At 38.8% G+C, this 22330-nt stretch overlaps 1 protein-coding gene and 1 pseudogene across 2 annotated transcripts in view; one reads left to right on the top strand and one right to left on the bottom strand.

The window, feature by feature from the left end:
• Positions 1-1353: 1353 nt before the first annotated feature.
• LOC308415445 (NADH dehydrogenase [ubiquinone] 1 alpha subcomplex assembly factor 4-like) lies at positions 1354-1925 on the bottom strand (annotated as a pseudogene). Its single transcript has one exon. The product of its transcript is annotated as an NADH dehydrogenase [ubiquinone] 1 alpha subcomplex assembly factor 4-like (transcript).
• A 331-nt stretch (positions 1926-2256) lies between these two features.
• Positions 2257-22330, top strand: part of CATSPERB (cation channel sperm associated auxiliary subunit beta) — a gene marked incomplete at both ends in the record, with an annotated part of 137568 nt that continues 117494 nt past the window's right edge. Inside the window, 6 exons of the mRNA XM_080913138.1 lie at positions 2257-2322; positions 2387-2527; positions 4326-4418; positions 5172-5232; positions 13213-13308; positions 19466-19615. Coding sequence (XP_080769264.1) covers positions 2257-2322; positions 2387-2527; positions 4326-4418; positions 5172-5232; positions 13213-13308; positions 19466-19615 — 607 coding nt within the window. The remainder of the gene's footprint in view (positions 2323-2386; positions 2528-4325; positions 4419-5171; positions 5233-13212; positions 13309-19465; positions 19616-22330) is intronic.

The raw sequence follows: 22330 nt of genomic DNA on the forward strand, positions 1-22330 counted from the left end.
TATAATTTGCAAAGATTAGAATTAACATTTCCTATTAAACTTCTGTATTGAACCACAAACAAGTAGGTTTGTTCCCTGGAATTGGATCTGAAAAAGCGTATAAAGTTTCCATCACCTCCATCTTTGCTGTTCTATCTGCTTCCCCCCATCACTATGCTGACTTCCTCTCAGCTTCCACATCATTTTCCGGGGTATCTCCAGGCAAGTATGTCTGTCTGTCTATTTCCTGGAGAGAACCTGGACAAGCCCGATCCCCCAAGTCCACTCTGTCCTCTGGAAATGCGTTTGGTTTTGGCAGAATAAGTAAAAAGACCAGTAGGATTCTGAGAACTGAAACTCTGGTTTCCTTGCACCATAAACTACAGACAACTCTGTCATATGTTCTGTAGGCACCCATGTTAACTACAAGACTTTTTACTTGCCTGGTCTTTTGTCACTTATCTTCACTGTTGTCCTGCAGTTTACATAAGGTGGAGTTATCATTTACTGAACTTTAGTTTCAGAGAGGTCAAACAGTATGGCCAAGAACCCACAGGTCTAAGATGCCAGAATGAGCCAAATGCATATTACCTCTGAGATTCTACCACTGGAATGTGTCATGCTCCAGAGTTTAAGTGAATGAACCAGTAAGTTTCTAGGTCCCTTCAGGAATTTATTTTATACTTCCACTGGCTAATTTTTCTCCCAGAATGAAAACAGGTATGTTTGGCTATCAAACTGGGATCTCTTATTTTTAGCTGTTCATTCATATTTCTCTCATTTCTAAGTTAAAGGAAGCTATTTGTTCAAACACTTTTAAGTAATGCCTCTCAGAAAACTTTTCAAGTTATCTGTTTCTATTTGTCAAAAGGGAGACCGCCAGCATGTCACAGACAGCACTGATTCTTCTAAAAAGTTATTTCATGTTTAAAACATTAAAAACCCCTCATGGGTTTTCATTCTGTAGAGTACTAATCTATATTTTTCTTCCGTTACACTCAGTCTCCCCTCTTTCCTCACTTGGGAAAGACAGACACCTGTCTCACTGCTGAGCGTCTCTCCTAACACAATACCAGGCTCATAGGAGCCTGGAGGGCTCTTATTTCAGTGTCTCCTACAAAGAACAAACCATCCTAAACTGGAAAGTGAAACTTAATATTGAGTCATTTAGGCCACATGATCGATACTGCTGACATATACCCAGGAACTACCCATACATAAATTAAAAAATACATATATATGAACAATCCTGAAGAGACCAAAGAGCTATCCAAGTTATGATCCTCAACTCACAGTAACTTGTATAATTTAATGCACAAAAAACAAGGACACAAAGCTTGGAAGGGCACCTAGGAAATTGTTTTGTGATTTTCTTCATTTTGATTGTATTGCTTTCCTGTCTTCAGGAGGAAAGATTTTGACTTCAAAAGTAACAAAATATTTGAGAAGGGAATTTACATTCTTCAGTTTTAAATGCTATTCTTGGGTGATTTTCTCAGCAGTCCATGTTTCTGGAGTTTATGGTTATTGAGAAGGGTCAGTGCTTCTACAACAGTCATCTTGCCTTTGGGAATGTACGTGAGATTCTTGTCAATGTGATCTTCTATCGGCAATCTGAATTCTTTTGGTTCTTGCTGTGGTTCATCTTTTACTGGCAAGGAAGGCACCGGATCTTTGGAATCGACATATACTTCTCTTAGTAATGAGAGCAGATTGTTATCTTTTCTAGAAACTTCTTCGATTTCTGGATACTGACTCAGGTGCTCCTGCAGAAGGCTGCTGGTGGAAGGGTGCTTGGGTGCCATGGAGGGCTTCTTCTTGCTGATCTCCCGCTCCGCCCGAGTCTCCAGGTTGAAGTTCCTGAAGGCGCGGGTCACGCGAGCCCCCATCTCTACACCATGACGCCCTTAGTTCACTACGCATGTGGGGAGACACCGGCGTGGATGACCTCTGTGCCAGAAAACAAATCTTTTAATAAAATTGTTTTTTCTATGTGTGTGACTAGCTCATTTTCATTTTCTGAGTTTAAAAAAGAATAAGCTTACCATTTTCTTTCTTCCTTTCTTTCTTTCTTTCTTTCTTTCTTTCTTTCTTCCTTCCTTCCTTCCTTCCTTCCTTCCTTCCTTCTTTTCTTCCTTCCTTCCTTCCTTTCTTTCTTTCTTTCTTTCTTTTTTTTTAACTAAGAACACTCTCATCAGAATGAGGACCTTAGTGAAAACCTTAGGACAACTAAGTTTCTGAGTTCTGAGAACGTGCTTATAAACAGAGTTTTTCCCCATGGAGATTGAACTTACTAAGGATAACAGTCTTTATCAGCAGTTATTGTTCACAAATTTCTCCTCAGTAATGAATTATGTTTCTTAATATCAAGGTCTCATTGCTTGTTATGTTTTTTTCTTTTCTAAAGATCGTCTACTGTTACTTCAAAGATAAAAACAAAAATCCTTCAAGGGAAACTTTGGGTCTTTTCACATCAGGAGGCCTGGCTCCCACCATGATAATTTTAAACAGTACATTCTACGGTTCCTACAATTTTAAATTATCTCCGGTAATTATGTTTTATTTTATTCTGTGGTATGTTATTGAGAAGAAGCACACTCTTTCTTAGTGGATGTCTTTTTACAATTAAAAATTCAGTAATGTTGTATCTCTACAAGTGTTTTAAATCCAATAACACATATTCTATCAATAAGCTGTTGATTTTTTCCCCAATAATTAGAACATAATTAAAATGATTGTTTTCTGAGAAAACTCCAAATTGGTTTCCAAAGTGGTTGTACAAGTTTGACTCCCACCAGTGATGGAGGAGTTTTCCTCCTTTCTCCTCATCCTCATCTGCATGTGTTGTCTCTTGAGTTTTTGATCTTAGCCATTCTGACAGTTATAAAAAGGAATCTCATAGTAGTTTTGATTTGCATTTTCCAATCACTGAGGACTTTGGACATTTCTTTTAGAACTTCATGGCCATTTCATCAGAGAGCAGGCAGCATGTGGGCAGAGCCCTAGGGTGTTTTAGTTATTGTTTTTAGTGCAGTCCAGCACATTATATTCAGGAGGATTTTTTGTTTGATTGTCCTGATGGGATGATTTTAGCATCTCTGTTGAAAACTATACTAGTGCTTTGATCTGTGTGTCTAACCCTTAAGTTAATACCATGTGATTTTAATGTCATGGCATTGTGATAAATTTTGAAGAAACCTCAATTCACTTTTCCTCAATCGACTGTTTTTTTTTTTTTTTTTTTTTTTTTTTTTTTTGCCTAGTCTGAGTCCCTTTGGTTTCCTTATGTTTAGGATAACCTTGCCAGCCAGTGACTACAAATAGCTTGCTTGGACAGTGTCCAATCTGCAAATAAAGCTGGTTGACACTGCCATTTTTATAACACAGACTTTCCAACCGATAACCATGAGTCACCGTTGTGTTTATTTAGATGTCCTTTGATTTCTACCAACAATGCCATGTGGTCATCAAGGACACATTTATATTCACTCTGTTAAATCTATTGTCAACATTTCATTTCTGTGTACTTTTTTTTTTTTTTTACAACTTTGCTGAACATATTGTGACTTCTAACAGATTTTTATTAGTCACCTAAGTTTTGAAAGATACTTTTGTCAGATATACCATTTCTCATTGACTTAATTTTCTTTCAGCACTTGCAACACCCCATTCTCAAGTCACTTGGACTATTGTTTCTAGATAGGAAGTTACCTTGAAATTTTAATTGTCCTCTCTGTATGTGACTGGTCACTCTCCTCTGCACGTTTAAATTATTCTCTCTACCTTTCTGACTGGATATCTGAGCTCCATATTTTGTGTCTGCCAAATGTGGAAAGCCTTGAATAATTAATTATTTATTATTTCTGCATTGTTCGGTGCCCCTTTGTTTGTTTGTTTTCTTCTTAGGACTCTAATTATACAAATTTTGGAAGGCAAGATGCTGTCCTACAAGTTTCTGAAATGATTAGATTTTATTAGGTATTTTCTTTTTTTCTAAGTTTAACTGATACATAAAGATATAAATATTGTACATATTAGTGAGGTATCAGATGGTATTTCAGTAAAAGTACATTTAGTGTTTGCACTAAGTTAAATATACTCTCAAATATGTACCATTTCTGTTCTTGGTTTTTTTCTCATTGTTTTCTTTTTACTTAGACAGCATCTCTTGTCTTATGGTAAGAATCCTAAAGTCCCCCTTTCCCTTTGTAGAATCTGTAGTACATTGTTAGTGTCTTTAGCCATGTTCCTGCTGTCTCCTCTTGTATTGTTGGGTCACTTGTGAATTTCTAAATTCAGTTTTCCTTATCGATTTTATTCAGTCTCCTATTGATCCTATTTAACAGGTATTTACCTCAGTTACCATCCTCACAGCCTCATTGTTTGCATGTGGGTTTGTCTGGGCACTTTTTCTACTGTTCGGAATTACCTATGCACAGGTTTGTAAGAACAACACTTAATCCATTCCCTGTCGCTGACATTTCAGTCAACTGATCATCTGCATTTCCCCCTGATGTCTGTTCCATTTGCCTGTTTTTTTTCCTGTCACGTTTCTCCTTGTTGGTGAACACTGGACACTGAAGCTAACGTTGGTTGCCTCTCAATTCTATAAAACAAAAACCCTGCAAACTCTCTAACTTGTAGTCTGATGGTTTTTATCTCTGTGGTTCAGTTTTGGCTTCCACTGCTTTTCTTTTTGAAGCTGTTCTGGGATGTTCTCTGGATACATAGCTGGAAGATTTAGACAGGTTTCCTGTTGTAAACCTTAGAGCTCCTCATTCTTACTGTTCGCTTCTTCCTGGAATATCCTTCTTACGTTTCTAAATGTTCTGCCAGCCCCATTCTTTGACTCTGACTTATCAGGTCGGTACTGACTCAGTGTCGTGCTTCCTGGGTTGCTTCCTTCATCTATGTGATTATGATCTTCTTAACATTGCCGTCCATCTGCCATTACAAAGAACGATTCAAAGTATCCTCTAATGTGTGTCATTTCACTCACCTGTGAGTATACGTGGGGAGAATCCCCGACAGTGAAGTTTGCTAGTGAAAACCCTTTCTCTATAGGTACACATGTGCATATGTATTGGATATTCTTGACTAATTTTAATTTTAGAAGGATGGGAAGAATATGCAAAATAAGTTTTGTTATTAATGTTGCAAAATAATGTAATCTGATTTCTTCTGTCTTCAAGTTAACCGATCAGATTCAGTGGGTAATCAATATTCCTAGAGAAAACATCACAGTAAACACAGGTAAGTGTGATCTAAGTACTTCTTATACTCATGGGCCTGCATTGGCAAACTTAGCAGCATTGACTTCATAGAATAAATAAGGTCTTGTCTCAGGTACCGAGTGACAGACTTTTCATGGAGAAATGCAACACATATGGCTATGCCATATCGGAAGGAAGCCAGTAACAAACCAAGAACTACTACTATATCATACTCATTTTGGTGAACTGAGTTATTCTGAGGGGTTACTTATGAAAAGCACAGATAACTCAAATGCAGCCACATCACCAGAAACCACCCTCACGTGGGTTGTGAGTTCCCCCAAAACCTGCAGCCTAGAGCTCTCTACAAGCATCTGTCCAGACCCAGAGTCAGAACATCTCTTTCTTCTTCTGGGATGTCTGGTCAGTCTCTACCTCAGTAAATGTTTACCCCATTACATAGTTGGGTGGAGATGACCAAGAAACTTCCTTTCTGCTCCGGATTTGTACCTTTTGGTTAATCCACTGAAGCTGGTGAGCCAAGGCAAGCCCACTAGAGGAAAAATTTTTTGTTTTTGTTTTTGTTTTGTTTTAGAATAAGATATGTATTGTTCATTATTATGAACTAATCATTTAGACAATGCAATTCACTTTATATCCCAACATTAGCACCCTCTTTTCCCAATACCCCCCTAAATCCACCTTCCCATTCTCCGGGAAGTGCTCTGGTGGCTATCACCCACCCACACTAACCCACCAGTCCCTGCCGAGTTGCTGAGGGCCTAGGCATATCTTTCCCTATTAGGCCAGCCAAGGTTATACATTTAGGGAGAATGGATCCAAAGGCAGGCATGCAGGCAGGCAGGCAGGCAGGCAGGCAGGCAGGCAGGCAGGCAGGCAGGCAGGCAGCAGACAGGCAGCAGACAGGCAGGCAGGCACGTAGGCAGGCACGTAGGCAAGCAACAGGTTTGGGGAATGCCCTTGCTCTAGTTGTCAGGGGACCTGCATAAAGACCAAGCTGCTCATCTACTTCATATGTGCAGGGGCCTAGGTCCAGCCTGTGTTCACTCTTTGGTCGTTGATTCAGTCTTAGGGAGACCCCAAAGGTCCAGGTTAATTGACTCTGTTGGTTTTCCTGTGTAGTCCCTGTCATCTTCATGTCCCTCAATACTCCTTCCAACCCTTCCACAAGACTCCTCGAGCTTCATCTAATGTTTAGATTTGAGTCTCTGCATCTCTTTATATTGGCTGCTGGGTGGAGCCTCTCAGAGGGTAGTTAGTTATGTGTATGAGTTCATTTCTGGATCTTCTATTCTGTTCCATTGATCTACCTGCCTATCTCTGTACCAGTATTATGTTGTTTTAATACAATTGCTTTGTAATATAGCTTGAGGTCAGGGATGGTGATTCCCGCAGAAGTTTTCTTGTTGTTGAGAGTAGATTTCGCTATCCTATGGCTTTTGTTATTCCAGATGAATTTGCAAATTGCGCTTTCCAACTCTATAAAGTATTGAGTTGGAATTTTGATGGGGATTGCATTGAACCTGTAGATTGCTTTTGGTAAGATGGCCATTTTGATTCTTCCACTCCATGAGCATGGGAGATCTTTCCATCTTCTGAGATCTTGTTCAATTTCCTTCTTCAGAAACTTAAAGTTCTTGTCACACAGATCTTTCACTTGCTTGTTTAGGGTCACACCAAGGTATTTCATATTGTTTGTGACTGTTGTGAAGGGTATCTTTTCCCTAATTTCTTTCTCAGCATGTTTATCCTTTGAGTAGTGGAAGGCTACTGATTTGTTTGAGTTAATTTTATATTCTGCCACTTTGCTGAAGTTGTTTATCAAGTTTAAAAGTTCTCTGGTGAATTTTTGGGGTTCCTTGAGTATACTATCATGTCATCTGCAAATACTGATATTTTGACTTCTTTCTTTCTGATTAGTATCCCTTTGACTTCCTTTTTGTTGTCTAATTGCTCTGGCCAGGACTTCCAGTACAGTATTGAATAGGTAGAGGTAGAGGGGGCAGCCTTGCCTAGTCTCTGATTTTAGTGGGATTGCTTCAAGTTTCTCACCATTTAGTTTAATGTTGGCTTCTGATTTGCTTTATATTGCTTTTACTATGCTTAGGTAAGGGCCTTGGATTCCTGATATTTCCAAAACTTTTATCGTGAAGGGGTGTTAAATTTTGTCAAATAATTTCTCAGCATCTAAAAAAAGATCAAGTGGTTTTTCTTTCTTTTAGTTTGTTTATATAGTAGATTACATCAATCTATTTCCATATATTGAACCATTCCTGTATCCCAGGGATGAAGTTTGCTTGATCATGGTGAATGGTCGTTTGATGTGTTCTTGGATTCAGTTTGCAAGAATTTTATTGGGTATTTTTGTATCAATGTTCATGAGAGAAATTGGTCTGAAGTTCTTTTTCTTTGTAGTTTCTTTGTGTGGTTTAGGTATGAGTGCAATTGTGGCTTCGAAGAGTGAGGTAGTATTCCCTCTCTCTCTATTTTGTGGTATAGTTTGGAAAGTATTGGTATTAGGTTTTCTATGAAAGTCTGGTAGAATTCTCCACTAAACCCATCTGGTCCTGGCCTTCTTTTTTTATTTGGGTGGCTTTTGATGACTGTTTCTATTTCTTTAGGTGTTATGGGACTGTTTAGATGGTTTATATGATCCTGATTTAACTTTGTTATCTGGTATCTGTCTAGAAATTTATCCATTTCCTCCAGATTTTCCAGTTTCGTTGAGTGTAGGCTGTGTTCTGTTGTTATATCTCCCCTTTCATTTCTGATTTTGTTAATTTGGATACTCTCTCTGTGCCCTTTAGTTATTCTGGCTAAGGGTTTATTGATATTGTTGATTTTCTCAAAGAATCAGCTCCTGGTTTGGTTTATTCTTTGTATAGTTCTTTTTGTTTCTACTTGGTTGATTTGAGCTCCGAGTTTGATTATTTTGTGCTGTCTACTTGTCTTGTGTGTATCTGCTTCTTTTTGTTCTAGAGCTTTCAGGTGTGCTGTCAAACTGCTAGTGTATGCTCTCTTTAGTTTCTTTTTGGAGGCACTCAGAGTATGAGTTTTACTCTTAGTACTGCTTTCACTGCATCCCATAAGTTTGGATATATTGTGCTTTCATTTTCATTAAATTCTAGAAAATCCTTAATTTCTTTATTTATTTCTTGACCCTGCTATCGTTTAATAGAGTATTGTTATTTTCCATGTGTATATGGGCCTTTTGTTTTCTTTGTTGTTATTAAAGACCAGCCTTAGTCCATGGTGATCTGATAGGATGCATGGGAGTATTTCAATCTCCTTATATCTGTTGAGTCTTGTTTTGTGACCGACTATATGGTCAATTTTGGAGAAGGTGCCTTGAGGTGCTGAGAAGAAGGTGTATTATTTGTTTTAGGATGAAATGTTCTGTAGATGTCTGCTAATTTCAATTGGTTCATAACCTCTGCTAGTTTTGCTGTATCTCTTTCAGCTTCTGTTTCTATGATCTGTCCATTGGTGAGAGTGGGGTGTTGAAGTCTCCCACTATTATTGTGTGTGGTGCAATGTGTGCTTTCAGCTTTAGTAGTCTTAGTCTTTCTTTTATCAGTGTTGGTGCTTTTGTATTTGGAGCATAGATGTTAAGAATTGACTATTCATTCTGATAAATTTTTCCTGTGATGAGTAAAAAGTGTCCTTCCTTATCTTTTTTTGATAACTTTTGTTTGAAAATCTATTTTATTTGAAATTAGAATGGTCACCTCAGCTTGTTTCCTGGCACCATTTGCTTGGAATGTTTTTTTTTTTTTTTTTTTTTTTTTTTTTTTTTTTTTTTTTTTTGTTCCAGCCTTTTACTCTGAGGTAGTGTCTGTCTTTGTCTGTGAAATGAGTTTCCTGTATGCAGGAAAATACTCAGTCCTGTTAACCTATCCAGTCTGATAATCTATGTCTCTTTATTAGAGAACTGTGTCCATTAATGTTAAGAGATATTAAGGAATAGTGATAGTTGTTTCCTGTTATTTTTGTTGTTAGAGGTAGAATTATGTTTGTGTGTCTTTCTTCTTTTGGTTCTTTTGCATTTTCTTGCTCTTCTGAGGGTGTAGTTTTCCTCCTTAGTTGAATTTCCCATTTATTATCCTTTGTAGGACTGGATTGTGGACAGATATTGTATAAATTTGCTTTTGTTCTGGAATATCTTGGTTTCTTAATCTATGGTAATTGAGAGTTTTCCTGGATATAGTAACCTGGGTTGGCATTTGTGTTCTCTTAGGGTCTGTATAACATCTGTCCAGGATCTTCTATCTTTCATAGTCTCTGATGAGAAGTCGGGTGTAATTCTGTTTGGTCTCCCTTTTATGTTACATGTCCTTTTTCCATTACTGCTTTTAGTATTCTTTCTTTGTTTTGATCATTTGATGTTTTGACTATTATGTGTAAGGAGGAATTTCTTTTCTGGTCCAATCTATTTGTAGTACTGTAGTCTTCTTTTATGTTCATGGTCATCTCATTCTTAAGGATAGGGAAGTTTTCTTCTATGATTTTGTTGAAGATATTTACTGTGCCTTTTAGTAAATATTCTTTGCGCGATTCTACACCTATTTTTCTTAGGTTTGGTCTTCTCATTTTTTCTGGATCTCCTAGACATTTTGGTTTAGGTGCTTTTTGGTTTCTGCATCTTCTCTGTTTTGTCTATGTTCTCTATGTCGTCTTTAGCCTCTGAGATCCTCTCATCTCTTGTAGTCTGTTGGTGATGTTTGTATCTGTGACTCCTGATTTCTTTTTTAGGCTGTATATCTCCAGTGTTTTCTTTTTGTGTGTGTGTGTTTTTATTGTTTCTATTTCTGTTTTCAATTCCATCATCTCTTTGGTTGTGTTTTTCTGTAGTTCTTTGGGTGATTTCTCCTTCTTCTCCTGTAATTGTTTACAGGAGTTATTCATGTGCTTCTTGAAGTTCTCCATCATCATCATGAAGTATGATTTCAAGTCTAAGTCTTGTTTTTTTGGTATGTTTGGCAAACACTACTTGCTGTGGTGGGAGATCTGGGTTCTGATGTTGCCAGGTTGTCTTGGTTTCCATTGCTTAAGTATTTTTGCTTTCTTCTTGCCATCTTATTATCTGTGATTATAGGTGATCTTTTTGTCATTGACTAGTGCCTGTCTCTCCTGTGGATCTGAGGGCCAGTGGACTCAGGAAGGAGTGCTTCTGGGTGTTCGGCTTTTTGTGGACAAGCAGTGCATTCTGATGGCAGTTAGTCAGCTCTGACTTTGTGGGCTCAGGTGTGGGAGCTCTTGTGAGGTTGTTCTGGAGGCTCAGCCCTCTCTCCTTGGGTCCTGAGTGCTACCGGCTGAGACCCGGGTCTTTCTCTAGGCCAAAAGGGACCCTTTTCCAGAGAGCACCGAGCTCTTTGTTCTCTGAGAACTCCTGATCTGACCTCTCCTGGCTTGTACCCCAGGCTCTCGGCTGGTCCTGGTGGAAAAGAGCATGTGAAGCTAATCTGGGATCACAGCCTTTTCTGGGCAGATCCTGAGTCCTGATGACAGAGACCCGGGCCTCACTGTGGCCCAGAATGGACCCTTTTGCAGATAGCATTGTGTTATCAGTGCTCAGAGAACTCCCGGTGTGACATCTCCGGGCTTGTGTCCCAGGCTCTCGGCTGGTCCAGGTGGAAAAGAGCACAACCTTTCCTGGGCAGATTGATTTTTTTTAAAATAATGGATTATTTTGATGAATTTCCTTATATTGAACCATCCCTGAATCCCTGAGTTGAAGCCTACTTGATCATGGTGAAGGATCATTTTGATGTGCTCTTCGATTTGACTTAGGATAATTTTATTGAATATTTTTGCATTGATATTCATATGGAAAACTGGTCTGAAGTCCTGTTTTTTGGTTGTATCTTTGTGTTTTTTAGGTATAAGTGTAATTGTGGCTTTGAGGAATGAACTGGTTAGTGTTCTGCTTCTATTTTTGTTGAATACTGTGAAGAGTATTACTATTAGGCCTTCTTTGAGGGTTAGATAGAATTCTGCGCTAACACCATCTAGTCCTGGGCTTTTTTTTCCCCCATTGGGAGACTGTTAATGACTGCCTCTACTTATTTAGGGATTATGGGATTGTTTTAGATGGTTTATGTGATCCCAGTATGCTTGACAGCACACCAGAAAGCTTTAGGGATTATGGGATTGTTTTAGATGGTTTATGTGAGGGAATTTAACAAAACCATCCAGGATCTAAAAATGGAAATAGAAACAAAAAAGAAACCAGAAAGGGACACAACACTGAAAATAGCAAACCTAGTAAAGAGATCAGAAGCACCACAAACAGAATACAAGAGATAGAAGAGAGAATCTCAGATGTGGAAGATGCTATAGAAAACATTGACACAACAGTCAGAGAAAACACAAAAAGTAGGCTTCTCTTTTGTTTATGGACATCTCTTTGTTTAGGTTAGGAAAGTTTACTTTTTTATTTTGTTTAAGATGTTTACTAGCCCTCTGAGTTGGCAATCTTTGCTCTCTTCTATACCTATTATTCTTAGGTTTGGTCTTTTCATCCTGTCCTGGATTTCCTGAATATTTTGGGTTAGGAACTTGTTGTGTTTTCCTGTGTTTTTTTTAAAGGGATTTATGTGTTTGCTTTTTAAGGGTTTCTTTCTTTTTTTCTTCTTTCTTTCTTTCTTTCTTTCTTTCTTTCTTTCTTTCTTTCTTTCTTTTTTTCTTTTAACCTGTATTCTCCTGTATTTCTTTAAAGGAGTTATTTATGTTCTTCTTAAAGCCCTCTATCATCCTCTTGTGATGGGAATTTGGTTCACAATCTTGCTTTTCAAGTTTGTTTTGGTACCTAGGGCTTGCTGTGGTGGGAGTACTGGTGCCATGTTTCCTTGGTTTTTGTTGCTTATGCTCTTGTGCTTGCCTCTCACCATCTGGTTATCTCTGGTACTTCCTAGCTTTATTGTCTCTGACTGGAGTTTGTCCCTCCTGTGAGCCTGTGAGCCCATGAGCCTGTGAGCCTGGATGTGTCATCACTTCTGGGGGTCAATTTTTTTCTTCTTGGTATTGGAGTTCAGAGGGCTTTTGCATAGGCACAGCTGGAACCCAGAAGATTATTTGTTTTGTTTATTTTTTTCTTATTCACTTTACATCCCACTCACTACCCAGCTCTCATCACTACCTCCCACAAACTTTCCCTTATCTCCCTTCCACTCCTCCTCTGAGGACTGGAGGGCCCCAAAGACTCTCTCCTAACCTGTCACTTCCTGTCTCTGCAAGGCTATGTGCATTTTCTCTCACGGAGGCCAGACAAGTCTGCACATAGGTAGGCCCACTGTGTGCATACGGAGCTCACAGTGTGTTTGAAGCTCTGGAACTGGAGTTACTGATGGCTGTGTTGGCCTTCTGATTTCTGAGAACTGTATCTGGAGCCTCTACAAGAGCAGCAAGTGCTCTTCTTCTGAGCAATCTCTTCAGCTTCCACTATTCTAGTATTTGCTTGAGGACATTTTACCTTAAGGTTCACCAAGAACCTTAGCTTCCAGTTTTGTTTTGTTTTTTTTTGTTTTTTTTTTTTTAATTATGGTTTGTCCTTATTGGTTTGGTATCGGGATAATTCTGGTTTATAGAATGTGTTTAGCAGTAGCCCTTCTGCTTTGTTTTTGGGGACTGGTTTGGGGAGAAATGCTGCTGACCTTTCCTTACCTGTCTTACCAAGCTCAGCATTGCCATCCTTACAGGTCCTGTACTTTCCTCTGACAAGCATTTTAAAATAATATTGTACCCTTCCACAAAGGGATTAAAATTTTCATTTTCCTTGCCATAGTTATAAGAGAGAAATTATGATTTAAACTTATTAGCATTGAATACTTTGTTATGGGAGTAAAATAATTTCATAATTATTTGCTATTTTACCAGTAAAAAAGTTTGCCAAAAATGTGTGAAATTTGATACATTCATCTAGTCAAAATGATTGTAAAAGAGTAATGTTCACATAGCTTCCAGCATGACATGTAAAAAGCTATTTATCTTTCATTTTTAGACATCGCAGCTATAGAACAATGGATTATAAGGATCACCATGCATGATGGATTAAACATTTATGATACTGAAGGGACTTTATTGGATCTCGTCAGAGGTAAAGATTAGCATATAAGTACAATATGTCATTCACATACTCTTTGAACAAACTTTGATTGATTAACACATAGTGCCAAGTCCCAAAGGCCAGGACTATATCTTTTATATATAATTTGTATTTGAGTATATATTAAAATTATAAATATATTTGAATCTCTTGGATGAATTTCATTTGAATAATCTTTTACCGTGTTAGTGACATCTGTATTTCAGTACTTTAAAAGAAGTATTTATTTTTATCTTATGTGTGTGATTGAGTTGTGTACATATATGCATGTGTACCATGTAGGGAGCTCAAAGAGGCGGGAAGAGAGTGTTCCAGGGGCCAGCCCTGGCGGTTCTTTTTCCTTCTTGGTTCCTCTAGAGGCAGTAGAGGGAGAAGAATTTCGTCGGGGGGGGGGTAGGGGGGGTTAAGACTTTGTCTTAGAAGATATGAGGTTAAGACTTTGTCTTAAGAGATATTTAGGGTTGCTGTATAATAAGAAAAAGCTTACTTATCTAACTCGAAGTTTCTTTGCTACTGTAGCTGACCTGTCTTTCTCTGAGGCCAGAAACTACAGTTTCTGGAATTTGGCACCTCATCCTCAAAAGGCAAGAGATTAAGTAAAGTAGCCTTTGTTCTAACTCTGCAGGAACTCTGCAGCTCTAACTTTCAGCCTGCTAGCTGAAGTTGCAGGAAGAAAAGGAGATCCTTTGAAAAGTGATTTTAGCATTTATTTCTAATTTGTAAAAAAGTTTCTATGAAAGCTCTCTAAGACAAAGTGAAAAGTGGAATGCTCATCTTTCTCTTTGTCTTCAGCACTTCATACAGCTTTCGTTTTTTTTTTTTTTTTATAAATTAAACAACTTTATTTTTTAAAAAAGATAAATGTACAGATTTTAAGCATTTTTGCATAAAAGTATATGAATACATCTTTCCATACAGCTTTCAAAATACATGATCACAAGGTAAAATGTTTTGAAAGACCTCCGAAGGGAGACCCTCACTCAAATCTCAGGAGAGGCGTGCACCCAGTGAGGCACCGAGACCAGACTTGCTGCAATCGCACGAGGAAGTTTATTGAAAGTGAAACAGAGTGAGATCTCAGGCCAGCATGCTGGGGTCGAGACTCATACACCACGCAGGGGTAGAGGAGTTCGACCCCGGCCTGAACTTGTAACGGGCTTATAAAGGCAAAAACCACAAAAGAGGGGAGGACAGGGGGAGAATGAGGAAATTCAAAGGGAGCAATGAGGAAATTCAAAGGGGAAGAATCATACATGTTTTAGCCGTACACCGGGGCACACCTAGGGCGTAGAAACATTCCACAGAGCTCATCCGGACCTTCTGTGGTTATTTTGGGAACTCAAATCTCAAGAAACTTCCGGGAGTAATTACCTGCAGAGGCTAGGGCCCTAGGGCAAGGAATCAGTGCCCTTTGACAACTTTTTACTCTTCAGTTTTTCACAAGTTTACAGATAAATTCAATCATAAATCGAGTAAGAAGTTGACAACAGAGAATGTTCACATGCATATTCATTAGGATTATTTATCTGGCTAACTGTTCATCACCTGTTTTTCTGATAGCAGCCTGTTTACTATCAGAAGCAATTAACCATTGATACCTGGAGACTGACAGAGTTCTGCAGTTTTGACCATCAATCAGAAAGGACTTAATAACAGTGTTATTAAAAGAGCTTAATAATTACTATAAATTTAGGAATTCTGATAGGATCATCATTAAAGATAAATAAATCATCTACTTGTCTAGATAGTATCACTATAAGACAGATAATCTTTGTAGTTCTGCAGAGATCTGCTCCAAAGGGTGGAGTAATGCCTAGTGATGGTAATATATGTTTAGTAACAACAGGGAACATATTATTAGCAGTAATCTTTCCTAAAATGAATTTCCCCTGGCCTTTGCCAATGGAACCAAGTCTGTCATGGTTTATTAATCCAAGGCAGTCACATCTCAGGAAGATCACCTGCTAGTTTTGAGTTTGTTAGCTCCTGACATGTTTGAACACCTGGAACTAGAGTTACAAGTAGCTGTGAGACTCCATGTGAATGCTGAGTACTGTATCTGGATTATGTGAGTATGTCTGTGTATGTATATGTATTTTATGTATATGACATAGGTATGTATATGACAAATGTGTGTATATATGTATATGTATCAATAGGTAATTTTAAAAAGAAGTCTTCACAGTGAATTCAAATTTTTATTTACTTCTGATATCTATGGGGTCATTCTAACTGTGATTGTATAAAGTTATTTTTACATATTTGATCTGAATCTTAGTGTTCATTGCATCACAGGCTTATTAAAAAAACTACTTGTGTGCTCAAATGCCTTACAGCTAGATCTCATGGAGGCATTTACTCAACTAAGGCTCCTTTCTCTGTGATAATTCCAGCTTGTTTCAAGTTGACACAAAACCAGCCAATACAAGGGTTTCAACTTGTTTGCATGTGTTTTCCTGGCTGTCCTGTATTTCTTTAAGTGTGTTATTTATGCACTTGTCAAGGATCTTCATCATCATCATGAAGTATGTTTTTAAGTCTAAATCTTGTTCTTCTGGTGAGTTGGGACATCCACTATTTGCTGTGGTGGGAGAACTAGGTTCAGTTGTTGCCATGTTGTCTTGGTTTCCGTTGCTTAATTTATTGTCCTTGCTTCTTGTCAGCTTTCTATCAGTGATGCCAGGTGATTTTGTTGTTTCTGCTTGGCGCTTGTTTCTCCTGAGGGTCTGTGGGTCCATGGTCTCCAGAGGGAGATTGCTCCTGTGTCTTTGGCTCTCTGGGTAGGCTGTGAGTTCAGATGGCCGTTGGCTGGCTCCTGGCTTGGTTCTGAACAGTCTGTTCCCAGGAAGCATTGAGTTACCTGAGCCCTGAGAGTTCATGGCAGTCTCTCCCCAGATAGTCAGTGGAGTGAAAGTGTGGACTTACCTGTGGCCTCAGGAGTGAGAACGGTCCTGGGGCTCCTACTGATGCCCAGCAATCTGCTGGCACTCTATACTTGATCCTAATTTTATTAGATCTTTTTTGGCAGAACAACTTAAAGCATCTCTTTAAACTTTCTATCAAGTACCCTAGCTTCATAAAACTATTTAAGTCAAATCAGGAATTCATTAGTTCATCTAAATAATATTATTTTAAGAACATTCATTTTTGGGAGATCAAGGGACTAAAGCCTGGTGAGACTGCACTGTGAGTAGCCAGGGCACAGAGAGGTCGTGAGCATGCAGAACACGCACCCCCCATTGTTTCAGGAGAGCAGGAAGTCTGCCATAGGGACTTGGTTCCCACACGGAAGGCCCTTGCTTGCAGAACAAACACTCAGGCCATTTGCCACCGGGAACAGCCGAGATCCAGGGATGCAGGCTTGTCAACAAGCTAGCAAGAGGAAAGCAAAAGAACTTACCCAATGGAAACCATGACAACCTGGCAACATCAGAACCCAGCTCTCCCATCAGAGCAAACAGCAGAATTCCAAACACTCCAGAACAAAAAGACTCAGACCTTAAATCATACCTCAAGATGATGATGGAGATCTTGGATAAGAGCATGAATAACTCACTTGAACAAGAACAGGAGGAAACGCATAATGAAATAGAAGCTTTTAAAGAGGAAACACAAAAAACACTAAAAGAAATCAAAGAACTAGAGGAAAACAGAACCAAAGAGATGAAGGAATTGAAGAAGGAATTTAAAATAAAAATGGAAACAATAAATAAAACATTAAAAGAGACAACCCTAGAGGTAGAAAATCTACAAAAAGAAATCAGGAGTCATAGATGAAAGCATCTCAAACGGACTACAAGAGATGGAAAAGAGAATCTCAGGGGCCGAGGACAACATGGAAAACATAGACAAAATAGTCAGAGAAGATACAAAAGCCAAAAAGCTCCTACCCAAAATGTCCAGGAGATCCAGGACACAATGAGAAGACCAAACCTAAGGATAATAGGAATTGAAGAGGGCAAAGATTATCAAGTAAGAGCCACAGTAAATATCTTCAACAAAATTGTAGAAGAAAACTTTCCTACCCTTAAGAATAAGATGACCATGAGCATAAAAGAAGCCTTCAGAACTCCAAATAGATTGGGTCAGAAAAGAAATTCCTCCTGACACATAATAGTCAAATCACCAAGTGCCCAAAGCAAAGAAAGAATATTAAAAGCAGTAAGGGAAAAAGGTCAAAAAGGTCATGTAACATATAAAGGCAGATGAATCAGAATCACACCTGACTTCTCAACAAAAACTATGAAAGCTAGAAGAGCCTGGACAGACATCATGCAGACCCTAAGAGAACATAAATGTCAGCCCAAGCTGCTATACCCAGCAAAACCATCAATCGCCATAAATGGAGAGACCAAGATATTCCAGGACAAAACTAAATTTACACAATATCTGAACACAAACCCAGCACTGCAAGGAATTATAGGGGAAAACTCAATACAAGGAGGGAAACTACATCCTAGTAAAAACAAGAAAATACCTAAGCAAGAAAACCAAAAGAAGAAAGACACACAGGCACAATTCTACATCTAAAAGCAAAACTAGCAGGAAACAGCAACCACTATTCCTTAATATCTGTTAACATATATGGACTCACTTTCCCAATAAAACGACATAGGCTATCAGCCTGGATACCTAAACAGAATCCAGCATTTTGCTGCATACAGGAAACTCATCTCAGAGACAAAGACAGACACTATCTCAGAGTAAAAGGTTGGGAAAAAAACCTTCCAAGCACATGGCCCCAAGAAGGAAGGTGGAGTGGTCATTGTCATATTGAATAAAGTAGATTTTCTTTTTTCTTTTCCGGGGGCTTCTCCTGCCCAGTCTGCCCACTCGTGGAGCCCTGCTCTCTGGTAACTCACCTCCCCGCTCGGGGAGAGCCCGGATAGGGCCGAAAGAGGCCCCAGTCTCAGACCTTCCCAGGGGCCGAGGAGTGAGGAGCACTCAGCTCTTGGCCCCGCCGATGAGCTTCCTCCGCCCACTAAAGTAGATTTTCAACCAAAAGTTATCAAAAAAATAAGGAAGGGCACTTTTTACTCATTATAGTTCTAAGCACAGTTTCCACCCCTGAGGCCCTTCAGTTGTTCTGATTATAAAGACAACTCTGTTTATGTAAAAGTGTGTTGTTATTCTTGAATTCCAGTGACACCCAGCTTCACTGAGGTCCAGGGAGAGCCCCATTTCTTATAGCATGCATGGAATGCTTCTCATAGAGGAAAAGAACAGATGTGGTGATAGTAGAAACCTCTGAATTAGAGCTTGGCAGAAGAAAAAGCAAAACAATTAAAAAACAAAAAACAAAACAAAACAAAACAAAAAAAAACACCAGCTCCTGGAACACCAACCATGTGAACAAGTGACCGTGTGACCATGTGAGCTGATATGCATCCTTTGATTGGCTGAAGAGTCTCACATTGGTTTGCTTTTCTCTGTTAATCCACTCCCAATGTCTACCTATTTCCTAGAGACTTTAGCCACTTGTTCACTGATAACATCTGCTTATACTTTGGTTTATTCTCCTTTTAAATTTATCTACTGCTGTTTTGATAGGATCAACAAAAGAAACAAACCAAAATGTTTGATTTTGAAGCAGACACTGGTCCCTAAGTTACAAATATTTCTGTTCTCTGTTCCAGCGGTTGTCATTTCAAGCACAAACCATGTGACCATGTATTTGCCATATATGGACAAAGCAATGTCTCCCATTCTAAATATTTTTCAGCAGTGTGACTTTGCCACAGAATTATTAAGAGAATTTTATTTTTTCTTCTTTGCATAATAAAAATTTACCAGTGTTAACTGATTAAATGTAAAGTCCTATGTTCATGAGTGTACACATGTCTGTGCAACAGGTGTTATGAATGGTGCCCTGGGAGACCAGAGGAGAGCATTACATCTCCTGAAACTGGAGCATCAAACAATATTGGGCTGCTCTGTGTGCTAGAAATCAAACGCAAGAGCATCCAGTGTTCCTAACTGCTGAACCATCTCTCTAGCCTCTGCTAGGTCGCCTACACCCTTTGGATAATCAGATATTTCCCTTACATAGTTTTCCTAAAACACTTTAAAAAAAAAAAAAAGAAAAGTAATGGTTTTCCAGTTTCAAGAATACTGCTTTGATTTAAATGCCTACATTTTTCTTCCACAGAGCCTATTCTTCAGTGGGACCTTGGGATTCAACTTTCAGAAAATGAGATCAAAGATATAATGCCAAATGTGCAAGATATAAAAGTAACAAAGAGCCCCTGTGCCAATGATGTGGCATTAATGGGCTTAATTATGAAGCCCTCAACCAATGGTAAGTGTGCAGTCTGACTGACAGAAGTAACCAGTGTTTTGTAGCTGTTAAGGGTGGTTTTAAGTGGAAGTGCACATAGAATGTATACAGAGAGTAAAATGCATTGTTTTTCACTCTACCTCTTCTGCATGCCACTGGGCTTTGCTAGAAGAGATACTCCCCTGTCATGCCTTTGCCATGTGGACGGTGTGTAGGTAGAGGCCTTCTTCATGCTCCCCACAGTGGTTTTGATAGAAGAGACCGTTTATTCCTATTGTTTATTTACTGTTCATCGTGGAAAATGGATGCATATTAACTCACAGTGGGCCAGAGATGATGATGATGATTATGGTGAATTATTATTTTGCAGTAAGGAATGTCTAGGAATGGAAGCTTATTGGCTAAACCCTCAGGGCTTCTATATACCTCCGTAGCATGGAGAACTCTGTCCTGGGGCTACGTGACCACAGGTTACCTTTTCTTATGTAAGAAGTATGACACGTGGTTCCAGGCCAAGAATCTGATAGGGAGCAGGAGCTGCTTATTATCTCAGGTGGGTGCCTGGGTGCTGAGGACTCTGCATCTGCTCAAACTACCAAGTTTCCTGTACAGTCCACTGTCTCGCCTACCTCTTAAGAATTCTGGTATACACTGAAGACCAGTTGAGGCATCTAGATGTAAGAAATGAACAACTACTTAATTCTTGGACTTTCCATTGGTAAGTAGCCATTGTTAAACTAGCTAGACCACAGACTGCAAACCCCTCTTATAAATCCCATGTAATTAACATATATTGAATTTATATATAATATCCAGATATTGGAATATATACACACATATGGGAATAATATATTTTTCTATAAATTTTATTCCTCTACAGAACCCCATCTAACACAGATTGTGCATTAGTATTATATAAACCAGAAGTGGTTTTAGAGCAGTGGAAATATAAGGATAAAAAATAAAAAATATAAGGATGAGAATTTTTAATTATCTGGAATGAACTTTTGAATTTACTGACAGCTATAGTTACTAAAGTACTTAGTACTGAAAGCTCACGGTGTGAACTATTTTAAAGACTTATCAAGACTAATTCATTTGATTCTACCACTTTGCTGATTATAAGAGGCAAAGGATTTAGTGACTGTAAGAGTTTTGAAAATTAAAAAAAATAAGAAAAATAATGTTGTTGGTAGATTGTTCCAACAACCTCTGGATAAACCGACAAAGGAAAAGAAAGAGCTTCCTGATAAGATCATTACTTCTAGCATCTCAGAATACAGTGAAAGACAGCAATGAACTCAATGTAACATTGACTAGCTCCAGATGTGAATAGAGCATCTTCTCTCCAGGAATCATGGAGTTCAAATTACAAAAAATCAAACCAAAGCCCTCACACTAAAACTTGATAACAGTCAGAATGGCTAAGATAAAAAACTCAGATGACAGCAGATGCTTGTGAGGATGTGTGAAAGAGGAACACTCCTCCACTGTTGGTGGGATTGCAAGTCAGTACAAACACTCTGGAAATCAGTCTGGTAGTTCCTCAGAAAACTGGACAAAGTACTACCTGAAGACCCAGAAATTCTGTTCCTGGGCATATACCCAAAAGTCACTCCAACATATAACAAAGACACATGCTCCACTATGTTCATTGCAGCCTTATTTATAATAGCCAGAAGCTGGAAAGATCCCAGATGTCCTTCAATAGAAAAATGGATTCAAAAATTATGGTATATTTACACAGTGGAGTACTACTCAGCTATTAGAAACAATGACTTTATAAAATTCCTAGGCAAATTGATGAAACTTGAAGCTATCATCCTGAGTGAGGTAGCACAGTTACAAAAGAACACACATGGTATACAGTCACTGATAAGCTAATACTACCCCAAAAACTCTGAATACCTAAGAAACAATTCACAGACCTTATGAAGCTCAAAAAGAAGGAAGGCCAGAATGTGGATGCCTCAGTTCTTCTCAGAAAGGAGAACAACGCACTCACAGGAGGAAATACAAGGTGTGACAAGCCTGTTTTCTGGGAGCCTCAAGGCACCACCAGCAAAGGAAAATCATCACAGTGGGCAAAACACCAGGCAATACACATGGTCATATATTTCATTTGGTAGGAAAAATGGCTAGATGTGTGATTGTTTATTGGTTCACAGGTGAAAGCCAATGGAATGGCTGGATGTCAAATTAGAAAGACAATGGTTGAAAACTTTGTGAGAAAGACATACTGGAAAGAAGTATGTGGCTAGATCTTTTCGAAGGGGTAAAGGGTGTGAAGATACTTGTATCCCATGTAAATGCCCATCAAAAGGTGACCTCAGTTGGGAATGAGTTCAGTAATCAAGTAGATAAGATGAGCCATTCTATCAAGAGTTAGCCTCTTTCTTCCTGCTATCTTTGTCATTACCCAATGATCCCATGAACAAAGAGGCCATGGTGGCAGAGATGGATGGTATACATGAACTTGCTAAGATAGACTGCCACTCACAAAAGATGATCTGGGCACAGCTGCTGCTGCGTATCAGATATTCCAACACTAAAAACCATCCCTCACTGGATATGGCACCATTCCCCAGGATGAACAGCCAGCAAACTGGTAGCAAGTTGACTACATTGAACAGCTTTCTCAAGAGAAGAAAGAGTGCTTTGTATTTCCTGGAGCAGATACTTATTGTGCTCATGGATTTGCCTTTTCTGCATCTAACGTTTTTGCTAAAACAACCA

This window comes from Micromys minutus (genome assembly GCF_963924665.1).
Source record: "Micromys minutus genome assembly, chromosome: 1".
Taxonomy (NCBI): Eukaryota; Metazoa; Chordata; class Mammalia; order Rodentia; family Muridae; genus Micromys; species Micromys minutus.